Here is a 20001-nt window from a genome sequence, read left to right as displayed (position 1 = left end):
ACTTGATGGTGCAGCAAAATCCAGGATATTAGTGTTCACAGGGAGACTGGACAGTGCAGGTTGTAGCTCCATGTGCCGTGTTGCACACAGTGCTGGTTTTGAAGTGGGTTGCAGCAGACTATTAACATTCTGCAAAGTGGTGTTGCTTCGGCTGTGAAACATCTTGTGCGTGATAAGTTTGGTCCTATTGGTTTTCATTAGTGAAAGTGTTCTTCTGCAATCTGGGGAGAAAAAGTTTTATACAGGAGGCTTTCTGAGATGGAGTTTCTGTTTGGGAATAAAGCTAGATGTAATTTTTAAACTATGAGTTTGAGTCATATATTTTTATGATGTTTTAGGTAAGTATGTGAGTTCCCATAGAAAGATACAAGCTACAGTTTAACGATCAAACTGTTTAATACTGCTGTAATCTTGCTAAAGCTCACTTGAGGAATTTTCAGTCTTTTTTTCTGGTTGGTTTTTTTTTTTGGGGGGGGTGGTATTGTTTAGGATTTTTTGGTTGGTTTGTTTGGTTGGTTTGGTTTTTTGGTTGGTTTGTTTTGTTTGGTTTTTTGTTTGTTTTTGGTTCTGGACCCTAAGCTCATAGTGTAAGAGATGCCTTTAATAATGCAACCAAAGCTGTTGCAGGTTCTGCAGGAGGCGAAATCGCTTACTTTGTGACCATTAGACCAGCGAATTCTGATGTTATCATTTTTTTCTATTAACTGACAATGGCTGTGTCCTTACTTAGCAGCCATTTAAAGAAGAGAATCAACTGCTTCATTGCATGTGCTGGTTTCCTTTTCAGGCACCACTTGTAGTGATAAAGTGTAGCGGAAGTAGATCCAATTACTTTGCTGAAAAGCCTTCAGCATCTTGTGGCTGAACTTGTCAGTGACCGGCTTTCTACCTGTTTTTGTGTGCGTGAGTTGGGAAACAGATACAATCATCTCTGTTAATGAGAAGGGAACTGTTACTCTGGCAGCCCTATTGAGGACGGTGGGGTGTGATAAAACGTTCCTGTAACCTGGTTAGCCTTGAGCGTTCTTGTGAACAATGGCTGTATTAGGTCCTGTTTGCTGCAGGCATTTTCAATAAGTCTTTGTTTAATTTTACTTCTCATTTCTGCTGGTGCTGAGCATGGCACAGTGTGTGGAGCTAATGTATGTGGATACAATTCTGGAGCCCAGAGAGAATGGATGAGGCAGCTGACTGAAAAATGAATTGGACTCATCTGTATCAGTGATGGATGACATGAGGCTGCAAATGAAAACCGAAGTTGTAATGGCATCTCAGGACTGATGCAAAATGTATGCAAATACAGCATTTAATCAAGTTTGCTTTCCAGCTGTTTGCATTTTAACTTTATTGTGAGGTTGTACTGACTGGATTAAAATTGTGTAGGGAGTTTCCATGTGGCTCTCTTGCAAGTTCTGGATTGGAGAAAGTTGCTGCAAAACTGTAACTGGAATGTGTGCCTTGGGTATCATTTTTCACATTTGGACTGAATGTCTCATTTGACTTACTTAGACCTCCCTGTCTGTTAGATGTTTTGCAGTGACTTTGGTTTTGCTTTGCTGGTTTCTCTTTTCCTTTTAAATCTCTGAAGCTCTTCCTTCCCAGCTCTGTGATTGTTTTCCCCAAGACACCTGGAGTAGCAGGAGAAAGCAGTACTTGTGCTTTGGGACAGGGGCAGGCAGGAAGAACCTTTCTGCACACTGGTGATACTAAATTTCAATGAAAAGAGTAAATAATCTCATTCTCTTCTCTGTTTTCTATCTGGCCAAAATCCACTTCATGAGGCATATGGCATAAAGTTTTGATGATGTGTTAATTCTGGCATGTTCTGTATTTCAGTCGGGTGAAGGTGGAAGTTGTCCTCAGGAGCCTTGTTTTTATGATGTTTCTATGTTGTTCTCATGAGCCTGGGTTTTATCCAGTTCTATCACTTGGCTCTGCACTATGATTAGAGGTAGAGGTTGTTTTGACTGTTCATCAGGTGTATTTGCTGTATCTTGGAAGTCAAATACTAGTATTTATCGACATTCCACTGTGATAATAGAAATTTTATTAATATAGCATGAAATGGAAGAGAGAGTGTATAATAATTCCCCCAGTGTCATATTAATCTGCTAAATATTTTTATTTCTTTTTAAACTTCCTTCTCGTTTTCTTTCAAACAATAGCCAGAACCAGTGAAGCTGACTGGAATCAGAGACAGTGCTTGATTGTTAGTTATGCTTTCAGAATATTCTCGACTCAGTCGTTTTTGCTACTGAGAAGTAAAGGGAGAAGGGAAACCGGTTCATTGAGTATTTCATGTGAGAGCAAAATATTGTGTAACAGCATCATGTAGTACAGACCTACAGACTTTGCTCCAACACCTCTATGGTTGAAAATCCTTTATTTCCTCCCTTGCATGTTCCTTTTCAAGTCTATAACTTTTTTTTTTCTTGTAATGAACTTCTGTCTCAAAGGGACTATTCTTATTTCTTCCAGTGCTTTGGGTGTTTATAACTACCCAGGCTGGCTCCCCATCTTCGTAGCCCTGGGCCTACGATTGTCCCTAATGGCTTGATTTTGGAGCACAGTCATTGACCGTACTGTGAAGGGCATGTATTTTCTGTGAGTGAGGAAAGAGACCCCAGACCCACAGTTTACACTTCTCTAAAGAGAGCAATGAGCTCTACCTGCTAGTATGTGTCAGAGCATGGAGAGAACTGATCGGAGTTGATACTGGTGGGAATTGGTGACACTGCTGAAATGCACCATCTTTGGACATGTGAGAAGGGAGTGGTGGCCTGGCTTTTGGCTGGTCTTACTGACTGCAAGTCTGGCATTGTTCTGGCAAAGTTCCTCCCCAGCCTCAGTCAGTGGTTGATTCATGCAGGAAATAAGATGATACTGCAGCAGAAAAGCCCTACTGTTCTCTGTGAAATTCCAAAAAATGTCTTAAGGCTTTCCATGTGGAGTTAAGGATATATTGGTTTTTTTCTCACTTGAGCTCTGTCTAAAGGTCAGTTTGTGTTAAAGTTTTACAGGATTTCAGCATCCCTGATCTGCATTGTTTTACAGGCATTTGTATTCTGTTTTGTTCGGAGCCTGGTGTTACTCAATCACATCTTTGAAGCTCCCAGCTGCTCCTGATAAGCAGTCCAGTGTCAGCTGCAAATGCATTAATCATTTTATCAAAGGAAGGCCCAAACAGTTGTAAATAAAATAATCTTAGATGGTTTCTAGATGCAGGACTGAAGTGCTGGCTGCTCTTGTTGTAGGTGCTAAGCCATTTATCATTTGTTGTTCAAGATCTGGTATACTTTAGTTTGTCACAAATTGAGTTGTGTGAATTTGCAGTCAGCCTCTTCTTTTTAATCTGTAGCTGTATTAAATGGCTTGAATTTAAGGTGTCATCAGTTTTAGTTGGCAAAATAATAGCATTGTTCACTCAATCTGGACTTTGCTTTTGAAATACAGTACTCATATACATGTACCTCTCTTACTTTCTTAAGTTCCCTCCCTCCCCCCGCCCTCCTGTGAGAAAAACGTGTGGCAATTTGAAGGAGTAACTTAATAGTTCTGTCTGCTCACTTTATGTTGGATTTTAAGAAATCATGGCTGTGGTCCCTTAGCCCTCCCAGTGTTACCTTCAGATCATCAAACAAAAAGCCAGACTCAATGCTAATTAATTATTTGCCAGGTGCCTGGGGCTGTGTAGCAGTTTGCTTATTAGCATAACACTACCACTCTGAATATTGTAGCTAATATGTGACACAGAATTTGGGATATGGAAGTTAAAGCCTAAAATGTAGGTTTACTTAGAGATGTTTTGTTCTGGAACTGTTGCATTTATTTACACAAGGACGAGTCTTTTGTGTTTCTGCATTGTTGAAGCAGTCTAGTCTAATGGACTTGATGAACTAAAAGGATAATTTTAGTTTATAACGGAAGATCAGCTTACACTTGCATTCTTACATTTGTATAAGTATCTTGGATTCAGTGCCTGGCATACAGAGCGCTCCAGTTTCAACTGAGGCTTTAAAGAGGAAGGTTTATGGTAGTTGTTAAGGTAGTTGTTACAAGTGCAGTGTGTAGACTGCTGTCTAATTGCATCTCTCCAGCTTTCCTTGGAAATTCAAAGCAGGCATACTTGTTCCTCACTTGAAATGGTCTCCTTAAGTGTTGGGGGGTAGTGTAAAGGTGGGCTGATGTGATCCTCTGCTGATGTATTCTCTACATCTGATGTATTCAGATAATATGCAGACAATGGGCCGTGTTGAGAGTGTGATTTTCATTCACAGTCAGATTGAATATAAAATCAGAATGCTTTTTTTATTTTTGAAGGGCTCCAGTGCTGCAAATCAAATCAAAGCTGGAATGTTAGTTAAAATAGTCTGGGTCATTTTGGATTTATATATCTGTGCTCTGACTGTTGAGAATTCCATGCTAGGAAGATATCAGCAGCTTTTTCTGTTTTCCTCCTTAGACCTAATCTGGAAGGTGGGTGTTTTTTCCCCCTGCATATTCAACTGCCAGTACAAACTAACTCTCTCTTCTTTCTGCTTTCTAATGACCGTGGAGTTCACTGGTGAGATGAATAAGTACCTTCCTGGCCTTGTGAAAAATGAAGACTTTGTATTATTAATACGTAATTTCTCCAAGCATAATCATTTAAAGATGGCTAAAGAATAAGAAATATTCTAGTCCCTCTTTGCAAACGCTGTCTCTGAGGGATGGAAGAGATTCACTCTCCTTTTCTGCTGTGACCTGCAGTTTGCAAGTGTTGATTGACCTGTGCACTGTGCTCCCTTTGCTTTATAACCTATCTGAGGAGCTTTCACTGTGCTTATGTTCTGTGCTTTGTCCTCCAGGATCTCACAGCAGGATCTCTATCTTAAAATGTGGTCTGAGACACGTTTATCAGATGAAACTGTGTGTATAACCTGTGTGCCAGGTTGCTTGTAGCGCTCATCTTCACCTCAAGAGCTCTCTGATGCCTGAGCCTGTCTGGCTGTAACGAGATGGCTGCTAGAAAACCAAAGGTGTACCAGTTAGACCTACTCAAGGAAAACACAGTGTGTTAACTGCACATGCAAGTGAATTGGAGGAGGAAAGAGAAGCGTAGGGATGGGAGAAGGATGAGTTCTATACATCCAAAATGAAGTTTGTATGGTGATGTGAAGAGAATAGGTGAAGGAGACAGAAGTGATTATCAGTCCCTTGCTGTTGTGTTTGACTGGTAGTTATAGTAATATCTAGTCTCATTAATTTCTCAGGGCATAATAATTTGAAGATGGCTGAAGATCAAGAAACATTCTAGGCCCTTCTAGTGACTAGGGATTGGCTATTGATTTTTTTGGAACATTTAGGGTGTCACATATGAAGCTGGTGCTGAGCTGTTCTTATGCTGTGTAAGTCTTATTCCCAACACTAGACAGCAGTTGTGCATTTTGGTTGTCAACTGTGCCTTGCAAGGACAAGGGAAGATTTTCCTGCCCTTTCCTGGATAGGTAACAGTTTTTTTTGTCACATATCTGCAGTAGTCCACAGGCCTTATGCATGAATTGTTTGATTGTCTTTGTTGTGCTCTTCGCACTTCCCTCCTAAAGAGCCAGCAAAGCAAACAGTGTGACCAGACTTCACAAGAACTCCAAGTGTACTGAGATAAAGGCAACCTTTGTGACAAAGATAAATTTGTTTCTGTACTGACCTGATCTGATCAGTTCCCCTTTCCACACCAGGCTTGTAGCACCTTCAAAACCAGAAACTTTTGAAATCGAGTATTTAAAGTGACCTTACGTGTTTTTTTTTCAGAACTCCTTTCCTACTTTGTAACTGCACCATTTGGCTGTATCACATCCAATCATGATTTAAAAAAAAAACAAACCTCAGGGAAGGATATGTTTTTCTTAACTGGTATTAAAAATAAAGCGAATGAATCTGAACAAAAAATTAGTGTGTGTGAAAATACATAGGATGAGATTTAATTTTTTTAAAATAGTTTGTTTACATGGAATACCTTCCTCTGCTATAGTCTAAAAAGAGATTTTGTAAACAGTGTGGGAAATTGTTTTGCAGAGAACAATCTTTGATTCAGCTCACACTCGAGTGTTTAATTTATTCCTTTTAGGAGGAGTGAAGTTTCTTCTGTATGATCCTACTGTGTGAAGAAAACTTCTTAACCTATCTGAAAATCAGAATGTGTGCCTTAGCCAGAAGCAAAGCATCATGGATAAATTATTTAGACTGGCTTTACATCCTGAGGTCATGTTTTGGCATAAGGGTTGAAAGCTTGTTAGTCAGCCCTGCTAAATTTACTGTGAAAAGCAAAGAATTTTGTCTTCTGTGAACTCAGAAGATTGACTGATTGGAATGAACTTCTTTCTGTTCTCTATCACCCCCCAGTTAAGGTAGAATCCCTCTCTCAAGACCCTTTCTTGTGTGGCTTTATTTTTATAGTCCTTTATTTCAACGGGAAGACAGAGTAGGAAGCACCTTTTACAGTCCCCTTTCTAGGACTATTTCTACTGTGTGGTTTTCTGTAGTTTTATTGCTGGATGCTTGAAAGCAGTTTCTCTCTGAGCAGGCTACCTTGTCCTTTGCCCTTACCTCAGCTTTAATTTCTGTCTTTGAACTCACTCACTATAGATCTTTCTTGAATATTAATAACTTGAGAGAATGTGTGTCACTCCAGCTGGTAGAAGGATATAAAGAAGTTTTATCTTCTCTATAGCATCTTGAAGCATTTTCACTTCTAATGCAAGTAGATTCAGAGTTTTGGTGAAGGAGAACAATAATACTATGGAATACACAAGGAATTTTTTTTTACTGTCTCACTGTGCTGTGGTGTTTCTCTTCCTTGTGTTGTCTTGAAGGTTTTTGCTTCTTTTGAATTTTTAACTGGAAATGGTTAGAAATGTGTCAGTTAATGTTATGCAGTTGAACTATGAGCTATAAAGATAATGTAATTAATTGCAGGTAAGAATTCATCTCCAACAGTGAGACCTAGAAATGTGGGCTTGTAACTTACTCTGTACTGTAATGCAAACTAAACTCTGGGAACTTCCTGAGCAGTGGAATCTAAATATTGGTTTTTGTCTAGTTTTCAAAGTTTGTGAAAAAAAGACCTAATTTGTACTCAATTACAAATGTCTGTCTATCTATGTGATGTATACTCATATATTTTGGTTAGGGAGGATTTTTCTGGTCAGGTCTGTTCTAGGAACTGCTGAATTCAGTGTGTGTCTGGAACAGACATAACCTCTTTTACAACCAGCTGTTCATCCTTGATTTTTACAGAAGCTTCCTGTGATTGCTTTTATTCTGTAAAAATGTTATCTCTGTAACCTGCAATATTGTATGAAATTTTTTTTTTGGTATTTTGGGACATTTAGGTGCATGTGTGTTGTGTTGTTGCTGAGATCTGACTGTTCAGCTCCAGATCATTCTTGAGAAGTCCCTGTGCTGTGGCCGAGGAATATGTAACAACTAGCAGCAACAGTATGTAGTGTGCAAACATTTGCTTCCTGATCAGCTCTTGATTTTGGAAGCTCAGTGTTCATATTGCCATAAAAACAGAGCCCTGCTCCTGCTGGGAGCGATGAGGGCAGCGCTGTTGGTGGCAGTTGAAATGCAGGTTCAATAGAAGTGCCACTTCAAGCTTGTTTGGAGGTGGTTTTGGTACACAAACCAAAAATGCTCAAGGCTGTTTTAATTCAGTGATAAATTTTGAGGAGGATTTAGAGGTGAAATTTGAGGCTGTGACCGATCTTGTCCATCTGTTCCTCTCCAACTTGCTTCTTGTGCTCTGCTGCGCAAGTTGTGGTTTGAGAGTAACTAATGCTGAGGGCTGTTTGGCTGTGGATCATGATACACCATGTAGCCTTAGAATGCTTATAGAAATAATTCAATACTTCATAATATATTGAGGTAATAGATCACATTGCAATATGTAATCTAAAAATGTTTAAAATCTCTCTCTCTTACTGACCTTAAGTATCCCCTTTTATTGGAAAATAATTTATGATTGTGGGGGTTTTAATCTTACTTTTACACTATCTAAATGACAGAAAACAGTGTGACCAGAGACCAATCCTTCCCCCCAAATTTGTCCTGGCATTTACTCTGTTTCTGTGGGTGTGGAACAAGCATATGTGATTTGCATTTTTTAATACATCCTTTTTTCATGCTGTATTTCACTGAAGTCTGTTTGCTCTAGTGAAGCATTTATGTGGAGGTGCTTTTAAAATATCAGCCTGAGAGAAGTCATTGTGGGGCAAGTCCAAGTCATTCCTACTGCTGAATTTTTTGGTGCATTCTATCATTACTATATTTACATTAAAAATTCCAGTGTAGTGTTTGCAATTAATTTTATGCATTCTGCACAGCAGAACAAATAACAGCATCAAACAATAATTAATTGTGAAATCATTAAGTGGTGGTGTTTATTTGACTGATGGTCCAGCTGAAATGTGTCTAAACTTGTTAGGATTCTCTTGCTCATTAACAATCTGAACTACATGGTATAGACTGAAACATTTATTAAGTATGTTACTTATTTTTCAGAATAGTAGACTGATACTTTTTTAGCTGAGTATGGAACAAAAAGAATCAAGAATGCTCCAAGTTTTTGGTACATTTAAAAATGGGAATCTATCGATGTATATAAAAAACTAACAAAAAGTGAGTCTTTAATTATAGACTGATTGGTCTTGCACTTGAATGTGTGTGTTGACTGAAAATAAATGCATAGAAGACTTCTTGAACCTATTTTAGACTCTCTGAACAGTGAAGGTGTTGCATTAGGTGGCAACAGCTAAGATTCTGTGACAACATGAATGTCAAGCCCACTTTTTAAAATTTATGTCACTGCTCTGCCTGCATCGCACTTGTGCATTCATGTGACCCGGCTTTAATTTAACATTTGGTAAATATTTGCATAGTAATTCCTAAAGTGTTCTCCCACACATAAAGGAAATGATGATAAACAGCTTTTAAGTGGCTTGATGTTAAACACAAACATGACTTGCAGCCCTAAGGTAAAAGGCGCTTTAGAGTAACTGTTCAATATTCATTTGGCAAGTGCTGGTTTGCATTACACCAGGTAACTTACTCATACCTCTTCTTTACATATTTAGATGTTTGGTTTATACCTCAGTTGAGGGTTATGGATTGTGCTGTAGGAGAACTTCTCCCCACTTGTAATATTAGGATTTTTTTGGAACCACAGATGTGTTTTCTTCAAGATGACCCTTCTACAGGAGAGCATTTAGGAGCTGAGACAGATGGTTACCATACCTGAGCTTCCAGGCTGCTCTTAGTGTTTTATTTTTACAAGGGACCCATTTTTTTTTTTTTTTAAAGTAGTTGTTTCTTTTTAAGTATATGAACTTTCAGTGATGATGGTTAAGAAGGTACTGTGAGGAATCGTTCTAGACATGTCATTCACTAGAATAGGACTTTAATCTCAAGCTAGAAAAAGCTAAAAACCCAACAAACAGTTAAAGCCCTAGAAACTTGTCCTAGCATTTTAGAATACAGTTCTCTTTTTTTGCTTTATATTTCATAGTTTTTTCAGCAAATACCTTCTCAGTAAATATGTCCCTAATCTCTTCCCTGACTAAAAATGGGGTGTCATCTTGTCCTGCATTGATTGTAAACTGAGAAATCCAGCATTTTCTGCTGTCAACAGGTAAGAAGTGTTATATCATTGAAGCAAACAAATGTGATCTGGGACCGAGCCTTCCCATGTGTACCTCTACAACAACCTGTCACCTCTGTTACTGCTCTTACTGGGTTCTGACTTGCTGGCCATTCAGAACATACCCTGCAAGCAGAAAAGCTGTCACTTGGGCAAGAACTGCAGGGATGTCCTTTATGAAGTGCAAAGTTACTTTGGACATGCAGTCTCCTGCCAAGGAGTTTTAAAGCACATGGAAACCTGAGGTGTTCTTGACACTCTTTTGGTTGTTGTATCTTAGTAAAACATAAGAAACTTAAAGTAAGACCATTCTTTTTCTTAGCAAGTTTCATCTTCTCTGGCAATGATTCTACCTTGGATGTACCACAGTTATGTGTTTTTGGACCTGTTCTAGTCCTTCTGAGCTCTAAATAATGTGTAGAACATGAGTCTGTATGTGCATGTGGATGAAATGCTGTTTGGGACTTTAGATACTCGACTCTTAAATCTGCAGGTGGATAATGGCTTGTTTTATGTGGTGAGTTATCAAAAACATCAGTGTTTCATTTAGTGAAGCTGTCTAGACTCTTGGTGGGAGTAAAGAAACACAGAAGAAATTGATACATAGATTTTAGGGAGTTTTTTTGAATAGACACTTTGTATCCAATGCATGACAGTGTTTGGAGTTCATCCAAAAACCAGAAAATGTTCTCTGACTTTGAAATTTCTTTGGAATGGGTGAGTGATTTTGCTGGTCAGATGTTACTTGTTACTTCTGCGACTGTCCAGAGGGAATTTCTTCCACCCAGGCTATCTAGTGGTAATTACTATTTGCCTCATCAAGCAAATCTAAAAAGCTCCCTGTCTCCAGCATGTGTTTAACTTTCAGGGTTGAAGTTCATGTAGGTTTATAGAAACCAGTTTCACATTTGTATTTCTCAAACAGTGAGTGTTCAGTCTTGCTGTAGCCTATGGAAGTTATTGTAGCTGGGGAGTCCTTGGGAACAAAAGATCACGGTGTGTTCATACTGTGTGTTCCTGAGTCAGAGTATGTGTGGGGGCAGTACCTAAACCATTCACAGGTATTTTTCTTTGAAGGAAACGGAATCCTGTTCTGGTTTAGTTCTTGTATTTCAGTGTGAATTGTCGTTCTTGTCACTTAAAAAATCTTTGATTGGCCACACTTGCTCCGAAAGGTCGGTGAGGAATGGCATCTACCTCTCTGATGTAGAGACCTTCTCTTGATGTAGCCACTAACAAGAGTCATTAAATTGCTGTATTTGTTGTAGTCCAAAGTAAGATAAGGTTAAGAATTTGTTCAGTTTGACACAGTTCAGGGTGGCTGTGTGTCTTGGGCTTGTGTCCTGCCAATTTACAACATTCTGTTGAGACAATAGAGCTCTTATAGACATTCTTTGTTTCTGTTTCAGTGACACATCTGGGTTGGAGCGGCTGCTCAATCACAAGTAGAAGTAAACATTGAAAGCAAAATATTCTAATTAGCTGTTTATTTTTTAACTTCAGCTTTATTCTGTCAGGAATAGTGCATGTCCATCTATATATATATATATATTAATTTATTTATGTGTTTGTGCTGATAATAACAAAAATATTCCAACTGCAAAGTAGTGTAACACCAAGGAAAGTTATTTTCTATTAAGTTCTTTTAAATTACCTATTTAAATAAAGCAAGAAATGATAAGGAAATGAAAAGGTATGTTTTGAAGGTCTTTTGCACAGTGTTCTCTAGGTAGTGTGATGCAGTTTCCATTCGCTCTCAGTTTCGAGTAGTGGCTCCGAGCTTCTGCCTCCTCACTGTGGAGGGAAATAGGTGGGAAGCAAGTGGGATACAAAGCTGCTTTGTCCAATAGCACTGAAATCACACAAGGTTAGGTTAAAAAGTCTTGTATTTGTCTTGCAGGATCCAACTTCCTGGGTAAATATTCACCACCTGGAGTATACAGATGGAGGAATCCTGGACCCAGATGATGTGCTGGCAGATGTTGTGGAAGACAAAGATAAGGTAGAGTTTGGATGAAAATACTACTTTTGCTTTTTGATGTGTCTTTTCAAACAAGTAATGCTACTTTCTCATTTCTTGGACATCTGGCAGGTGAAATGGTAAATAGGTGTTAAGTATTTTTAAACACATCTGTCCATAGGTGCTATATTTCTCTGCCTCTGGAGTAGAAGGGGGGAGCAGGAAGCACGTCCAAAGCAGTGAAGATAATAAGACAAGCCTAGCATTTCATTTAGAACTTGACCTTTTCAAGCAGTTTTGTTTCTTTTTATGCCTGTATTAAAATAGAATGGTGAATGAATGTGAGTTTTGCAAGGCATTTTCTGTGCCACTTAAAATATCTTTTGTCATCTCTTCCTTTGCACTGAATCAAGTTTTTGAGAATCATTCAAATGTCATGGTTGAATGTGACAAAATAAACTGACAAATCCTGTGATGACAAGAACAGCTGTTTCAGCTGTGTTGAATTTCAGGAGGAGTTCCTATGATTTGCTACTGAAAGTCTAAGCAGGCCAGTTATTCATTTTAAAAGCTATGAGTCTCTAACTTTCAATTCAAATTAAGTAGATTTCTTTTCTAGGTGGAGAAGTAGTAGCTGCAAAGAAGCCCCTTTTAATTTTTTTGGTAATTACAGAAAAATTTAGTTTTGGGAAACTAATTGGTGACTTATTTCAGCACATAGGAGAAGGGACATAACTTATAAAACTTTGCTGATTCTATTTATTTTCTTCATAGAATCAGAGGAAAAATATCTAGTGGCTTGAAACTTAAGATCCAAATATGGGATATGCTGTGCTTTTAAACAAATAGCTTTGTCTATTTAAAGTGCCAGATGCTTTATGACTTAAAAAATAATTCTCTGTGTTGCAAACAGAATTGCTAGTTTTGTATGCTGTTGATTCTTCAATGAATACAAAGTGCAACATTTTACTTATGATTAAGGGGATGCTGTTTCTCAATACCTTAGAAAATAGTCTAAGGTGTACTTAGCTGTCATTTTATAGCAGTTTGTGGGGAATTCTTAAAAACAATGGATCTCTATTAGATATATATTCTTTTTATCATACCTGTGTTTCTTGCTTGTCCATATTTACTGAAAGTAAACTTAAAACACCATAGGACTTTTTTTCCCAGAGGTGTTTGGAGACCAAAAGACTGGGTTCTGAACTTGACACAGGCGTGTATGAAGGATAAGACCATAAGCATAAGGTGTCATAAAATGAGTTATAGCATCAAAGGGAAATGGATTACTGGTCTCACCAGTTAATGAAAATTAGCACAACCACCCAGGATTTTCTCTGTTTGAAGTACTGATGGAGGAACACTTATGCAAATATGAGCATTAATTTTCAGAATATTTGCCATGCCATCTAGTTTTGAACTTGTGACCAGAGCCTTTGCTGTCCTTCGTTGGTGGGTGTCACTGGTTGAGTGTGTGTTGCTGATGAAGCTTCATGTTCACACATAGCTGCAGGTTTAAGCTTCTTCAGTTCCAACAGTGCTAGGTGAGACTAGTTCTAAGGCTGTCTTGAGGAAAACCCACTGGAAAACTGGGATCTTACTCTCTGAAGTAATCTGAGGTGTTTTAGGAATATAGCAAGCTCCTCAGTTTCTCTTCACTATCACCTTGTCTTCTTCAGAATGGGTTGGTGAAACAGGGATAAGGGAGAATTGCTGAACAGCAGCAGCTGCAGTGACAAATCAGATTTTTTAAGTAGGGGAGAATGATGTAAGGGATCTGCTGGTTTGAGAGGTCAAAGAATGCTTTCCTTTGAGAGTGGAATTGCACCACAGCGTGTGAAAGGAGCTGTCCAGCTACCTGCTTGCAAGGTTTGGTTTGATCTGATAACAAAGAACCAGACCCATAAAAAGCTTACAAATAGTTTTGATAGTTTCATTGTGGCCTGTTGGCCTTTGAGCCTTCACCAGTGTTATATCACACTGAGAATCTCAACTAGGGGATCTTTAAGCTTTTCAAAGAAGGGGTGGAGATATTCAGGTCGAACTGACCTGCAAACTTGTTTAAAATCCCTGAACAGATGAAGGAATTTTTGGTACATTTATCTGTGCACTGCTTCTCTTTGGTTATGATTATCTGTGTGTGTGATAAATGAATAGACCACAGCTTTGTTGCTCTCTTGTCCTTGTCATCCTTCTCTGTGCATCCAAGCCAATAAATTTCCCATTAAATCAGTCACTCTCTATAAAAATAAGCATTGCACTTAACCTCAGTGCCTTTAACTGAAGGTGTGCTTGGCATTGCTGACCATCTGGATCTTCTTCAGTAGCAGAGGAAAGCTGATGCTTTTTTTAAGGGATATAATCTGCTCTAGATTGTGCTTTGATAGCAGTAAATTAACACAGCTTCTTCAGAGGAAAATGTCCTTGTAATCTATTGATTTATTTTGCTGTGACAACAAAACAGTGAGAGCAATATCAGATATAATTTGTTTGGAATTTCAGAAGCTTCTGACAGTCCTTAACAATAGACTGTTAAGGAGGCACAACTACTCACGAGGTAAGCAGCAAGTGCTGCAGTGGGTTAGTGAACGATTGAGAGGGAACAAAAAGATGGAATAAATGGTCTGTTTCCAACACTGAAATGAAGGCAGTGGGATGTGCAGTGCCCATTATTAGCAGTGGCAGTGGTTTTGAGGTCTGCTTATGTTAACTTCATGACTTCCTCTTGGACTCAAAATTAATCAAAGTTCAGCAAGTAGGCAGTGCAGTGGATGATGTTAGTAGTTATTAACTGCACAGTTAAGCATGTTGGAGAGAGTGGCTTGCTTTATTTGCATATAAAACAGGTCTAAATTAGTATTATATTTGCTTGGTAATGTGTCATGTGAGAATGCTTCGGAAATTCTCTTTGCTGAGAGTCCCTCTTGCTGCTGCTGCTTCAACAATAATCTGTGGCCTGAGTTGGATGTCAAAGGCAGTTGACGCAATTTTGTAGAGTAGCTTTAAAATAGTTGGTTTTCACTGGGTTATCTAGCAATTGGTTTGTGTCCTGATAGTCTGAATCACGGATTGATTAAAACCCCCACATTTTGTTAGCTGAATAAAAACATGCTGTTTAAATTATCTGATTCTGATGTGTTGAAGCTATAAATGGAGTCCTCTTCATATGCTGCTCTTAACAGATCTTTCACTTGGAATGTCTTTTCTTGAGGAAGAAAATGTCCTGAGAAAATAACTTTGCTGTGCAAAAGATGGAGTAAAAAGTGTTTCCCTTCATATCACTGTGCTTGGCACATGTCTTAAAGGCATAAACTTAATGAACCATCTAGATTCCCTCTGATTTTTATATGGAGTCATGTATTAAATACTCACAAATACCTGGGGAGACTAAAAGGATGTCACGAAGGTCTGTGTTAAGCTAAAACTTGCTTAGCTTATAGGAAAAGTTTTTCCTAGACAGAACAGTTCTGCTTTCTGAATATATATAGAAGTCTACAGGGAAAATATGTTATCACACTTTTTATGTATATATATGTTCATAATTTGACAGGATTAAATACAAGCAAAATATGTTTAAGGGTATGCCTTTATCAGCAGAGCCCTTCTGAATTGGTAATGGTCTGCTCTTGGATGCTGGGTTGTTTTTGTTTGTCCAGGTTGTTTTGGTTTTATTTTGGGATTTTTTTTTCTGGATGTTGTTGTTGTTGTTTTTTTGTTTTGTTTTTTTTTGTTTTTGTGGCTTGCTGTTTGGTGTTTTTTTCGGGGGTTGTTTTGTAAGATTGCGCTTGCAAGGACAGTACTGCAGTAGTTACCATTTGTCCATCAAAGCTGCTGAACGTTTGTGTAAAGATGCATTTTCTGATCAGTGCTGCTGGCAAAAGATGTCGGCTTGTCATCCTAGAAGGGTTTGTTTTTTTTTTTAGGAGCGGAAGAAAAAAAAAAGACTGATTGTGATGGGCACTGTGCTGACACTGAAATAGCAGGATGCCAATATGATCTTGGACATCCGTGTTTGATTGGGAATCTCCTTTGTTAAATATAGGTGGCTTGTGTTTTTTAACAGCAGCAGAAGCTTTTAAAGGACATGAAGCAACATCACTGAAATGCTGAAACAGTGACACTGTTTCAAGATTTGTAGTGACTGTAACTGTCATTTAAGTGTTTGTAATGGTGATATCAAGTAAATGGTATGAATTAAGTGTAGTTCAGATACCTATTTTAGCTAAGCATTTAATGAAATATTAAACAGCACAATCACTGAATTCTTTCATCTCAGTTCACTATGAGCAGGAGTATGGTATCGAGAACACATGTCTCCTGGATGGTCTCCAAATGCTAGAGAAATCAGCTGCTGCCTGTTCAAAATGGTTATTGGGCCCATGCATGTCCTGGTAGGAAGCTCAGGGTCTGGCTGACGTTTTTATAGAGGATCCTCAGTAACTCTTTGAAGCCTCACTTCAGACAGAGGACTACAGGCAACCTCAGTTTCACTGATGGTATTGCGAGTGTGAGGCTGCTTTGGAGAAGCTGTTTCAGCAAAGCAATAAAAGTGAAGCAGGTGTGAACTTCAAGACTGATGTAATTATACAAAGGAAATGTCTTTCTGGGTACATGACAGGCATGTTTTCTGTCAGTGCATTCTGAACTTTTCTGTTGTCTCCAGGCAGGTTAGCCACTGGGAGTAATGGCTGGCTGGGATGAGCACAGAGCAGTTATTTTCTGACCTGGGTTTGACTCCGTAGACCTTCAGAGTTGTCATTTTGACTGTGAAAGTGATGGCGCACTCTAATGTGCAGTGTGTATTTAAATTAAGTTGTATTGAGCTAATTCCACCTTTGAACAGTTTCTGTTGTATTCAACCATCAAATTCCTCATGAAATGGAGAAGGAAATCAGAGCTGAAGTAACCTTTAGGTAAATACAGAAACTGTGACTGTAGAGTAGGAGGTGATAATGAAAATTTCTGCCTCAAGTTGAAAAACGTCAATTAAGTCAGAATGAAAAGGAGGCTAGTGGGCAGAAATATCTTGGTAGTTTGAAAAATAAATTAAAGGCTGTAGTATTCTGAGGGAATTTCTCTTCATGCAGTTAGTTTGGTGCTTTAAATGCCTCCCCTGTAAATTAGTGGTAGAGGCCTCTATGGGGATTTGTTTGAGTTACTTTCCAGTGTGTCAACAGAACTGGAAAACATCACACTTTACAGATCTTTTTGTTGCTTGGTTTGATTCCCAAATACATGATCCATGCAAGTAATGCATACTTAAGTTAGAGAACTGTTGTTCAAACTCTAGACTTCTGTGTAATTGAGCTCACTAGGGTTTTGTAACTTTCTGGTAACTGGAGTGCAGAATAGAGCTCTTTTTATTCTTCAGTTTGTTATGCAAGAGTATATTATACTTGTTTGGGAAAAACACAGCAAGAAATGCAAGACTTTGTTGCAGCTGAGAATTCTTACCTACTGAAATATATGCTGCAGTGGGTTTCTTATGTAGAGTCCTCTACATACTGTTGCATATTAGTCAACTTGTCCCTGGAGAAGTTTAAAAAAAAAAAAAAAACAACCTTTTTTATAAGAATGTGAGAGGTGTCTGGCAGCACAGAAAGCAGTTTAATAATGTTTCATGTAATGTGGAGTTAACATCTGAAGTGTTCAATGGACACAGGATAGTTCAAAGTGGTGTGGTAGAACTTGGATGCTCTGTGTCATTCATAAAATCTGCCTCAAAAAGGCATCAAAGAAGAAAAAATTACAACTTTTTTCCTTTCTAAGGTGGTTCATATTGCTCTGGACTACAGTTTTGACACTCAGTGTTTGGTTGATTAATCCACTGGCCAAGTTATTGTTTTAGTGTGCGTGCTTTTACTGACTGTCAAACTGGTGGCAGCAAATCCGGGCTACAGACTTTTGACACTTAGTGCTTCTGGCAGAGCCTTGGTTACACTTCATAAGTTTGAATACCTTGTTTGAAAAATGGCTGTCCAGAGGCAGCCAATTTTGATGTTTAGTTCCTTGCTGCTAATGAGGTAAAATAAGGGATTAGTAGATCAAAAAGCCTGATATGCTCAAGATGAGGAAAACGAAGTTGCGAAAATTTGGCAAAACTGTTATGTAAGGGCTGATGTTCTTTGATTTGGTTTTAACCTGTTTTTTGTTTGGTTGGGTTTTTTTCCACCCCTGTATAATTTGTAGGTTGTGGTTAGTATCTCTGCCAGAATGTGTTGCTATTTTGTTCTGTGACTCTTCCTTACTGCTTCTGGTTTTGTATTCATATTTTGTGGTTGCAGTAATGAGATCCTACAGACAAGAGAAATCTTGAAATTTTATTAGCAAAATGATAACAAATAATGCATTCTTCTTTCAGACCCTAAATTGGTCAAAATTAAAATGGATTTAACTTCTTCTGTACTGAATAACGTCTTTACAACCTCTGAAAGTATAATACAGTGTTATCATATTTGGTACATTTAGAGTACTCTGTTTCTTCCTTGTATAAATACTTTGTAATAGGTTTCAGCTGTAATTTCCAATAATCAGAGTTATTAGGATATGAAATTGTTGCTGACAGTATTTGTTTACCTAAATATTCATAGCTAGTTCTGAGTGTTGAAGTTATAAAGACTGAACAGAATTGCGATTGAAACCTCCATGCAACTTCTGCTGAAGGAGTCCCATTAGAAGCTCTTCAGGTATCTGATAATTAGCTCAGACACATTAAGTGTCTCCAAGGAAGGGAAGTATTAGAAAGGCCATATTTTAAATGCTGCCTTTACTCATTTTACACTTTAAAATATGGAGATGTGAGACACAGGAAAGTCCAGGAACAAAACAGGGTGTCTGTCCTTTTGGGCTGCACCAAAGGAGGCGTTGCCAGCAGGCTGAGTGAGCTGTTTCTCCCTCTCTCTGCTCTCATGAGACCCCCCCCTGAACTGCTGTGTTCAGGTCAGGATTCCTCAGCACAAGAAAAAAGTGGACCTGTTGGAGAGGAGGATCTAGAGGAGGGCCACAAAAGTGGTTAGAGGGATGGAGCACCTGTTCTGTGAACACAGGGTGAGAGCGCTGGGCTTGTTCCACCTGGAGAAGAGAAGGTTCCAAGGAGACCTCATTGCAGCCCTCCAGTGCTTAAAGGGGGCCTGTAAAAACAAGGGAGAGCGACTTTTTACATGGGCAGATAGTGACAGGACAAGGGGGAACAGTTCTAAACTGAGAGAGGAGATGTTTAGATTAGATAGCAGGAAGAAATTGTTTACTGTGAGGGTGGTGAGGCACTGGAACAGCTTATGCAGAGAAGTTGTGGATGCACCATCTCTTCCAACCCAAACCATTCAATGATTGTCTGATTTTGCATTGACTGTGATGATGGCTTTTCCTGTCATCTTCAGTTACAAGCTCTTGAACTTGTTCAAAAGGACAAGCTTGCTAAAAGCTTCCCTTGAGTTTATCTAGGATTTACCAAACGTTTAAAAACAAAGGCACTGGGGATGGGGAGTTCTTACAGAAAAACTGTAGGCCTTGTTTTGCTGGCCCTTGGATGAACTTAGTTGGAGTTCTGTTTTTGCTGTTGACAAAATAGCGTGCAAACCAGTTAAACTGCAGCCGATTTTAAAAGAAAATGTTTTCACACTTTTCAGGAAGAAAAAGTTTCATGCCATTTTGAGCCAGTGCTTGTTTAGGAAACAGATGTCTGATTTCACTCTTGTGTAGTAGGGTGTGCTGTGAGCCACCATATATTTATAAAAAAAGGATATTTTGGTGGGAGTTAGTCTGTTTATTTTTGAAGTGGGATCTGAACTGTGAGTACCGGGGGAGGGGGCAAAAAAATCACTATCATTAGTACTTACTAAGCAACACTTTATTTCAGTAATGCAGTTTCTTTTAGAATACAGATTACGAAGCTTTGCATTTTTATGAAATTTGTTTTAATTTCTTGCTGCAGAGGTGCCATGCATTATTCAAGATTATAAAATGATTTGGATTTCAGGAGCATTTGGATTTGCTGATGAGGATTTCAAGCTGTGTAATTATGAAACTGTATGCACATGGGTTGGAAGTTCAGAACTCATTAGCGTAATCATTAAAATAACCATTTTTTAAGTGTGGTATTACATTCTGGGGTGTGCAATTACACTATCATGTGCTCCTGGTTTTACTGGAAACATTCTTGTAATAAACTTCAGGTCTAGCAATATGCTTGGAGATAAGTCCATAGCTTTAAGAACAGACACCTGGTCAGATGTTACTTAGGTTATTAAAGAGAACTTAGTTTTATAGATTTAGAGCCATGACATGGTGCCTGTGTGCATTAATCAACCTCCTGTTTATCCTAGGAAAATTTATAAGCTTTTACATATTTAGCACTGTATAATGT

The 20001-nt window shown here is 38.5% G+C and overlaps 1 protein-coding gene across 1 annotated transcript in view; it reads left to right on the top strand.

The window, feature by feature from the left end:
- Positions 1-20001, top strand: part of PARD3B (par-3 family cell polarity regulator beta) — a 392632-nt gene that overhangs the window by 13093 nt on the left and 359538 nt on the right. The window contains exon 2 of the mRNA XM_027880190.1: positions 11577-11678. Coding sequence (XP_027735991.1) covers positions 11577-11678 — 102 coding nt within the window. The remainder of the gene's footprint in view (positions 1-11576; positions 11679-20001) is intronic.

The sequence above is a fragment of the Empidonax traillii genome, unplaced genomic scaffold (assembly GCF_003031625.1).
Source record: "Empidonax traillii isolate 1590-97213 ecotype Southwest subspecies unplaced genomic scaffold, ASM303162v1 scaffold65:size4453928, whole genome shotgun sequence".
Lineage (NCBI taxonomy): Eukaryota > Metazoa > Chordata > Aves > Passeriformes > Tyrannidae > Empidonax > Empidonax traillii.
This window is presented reverse-complemented; position numbering and strand designations above follow the sequence as displayed.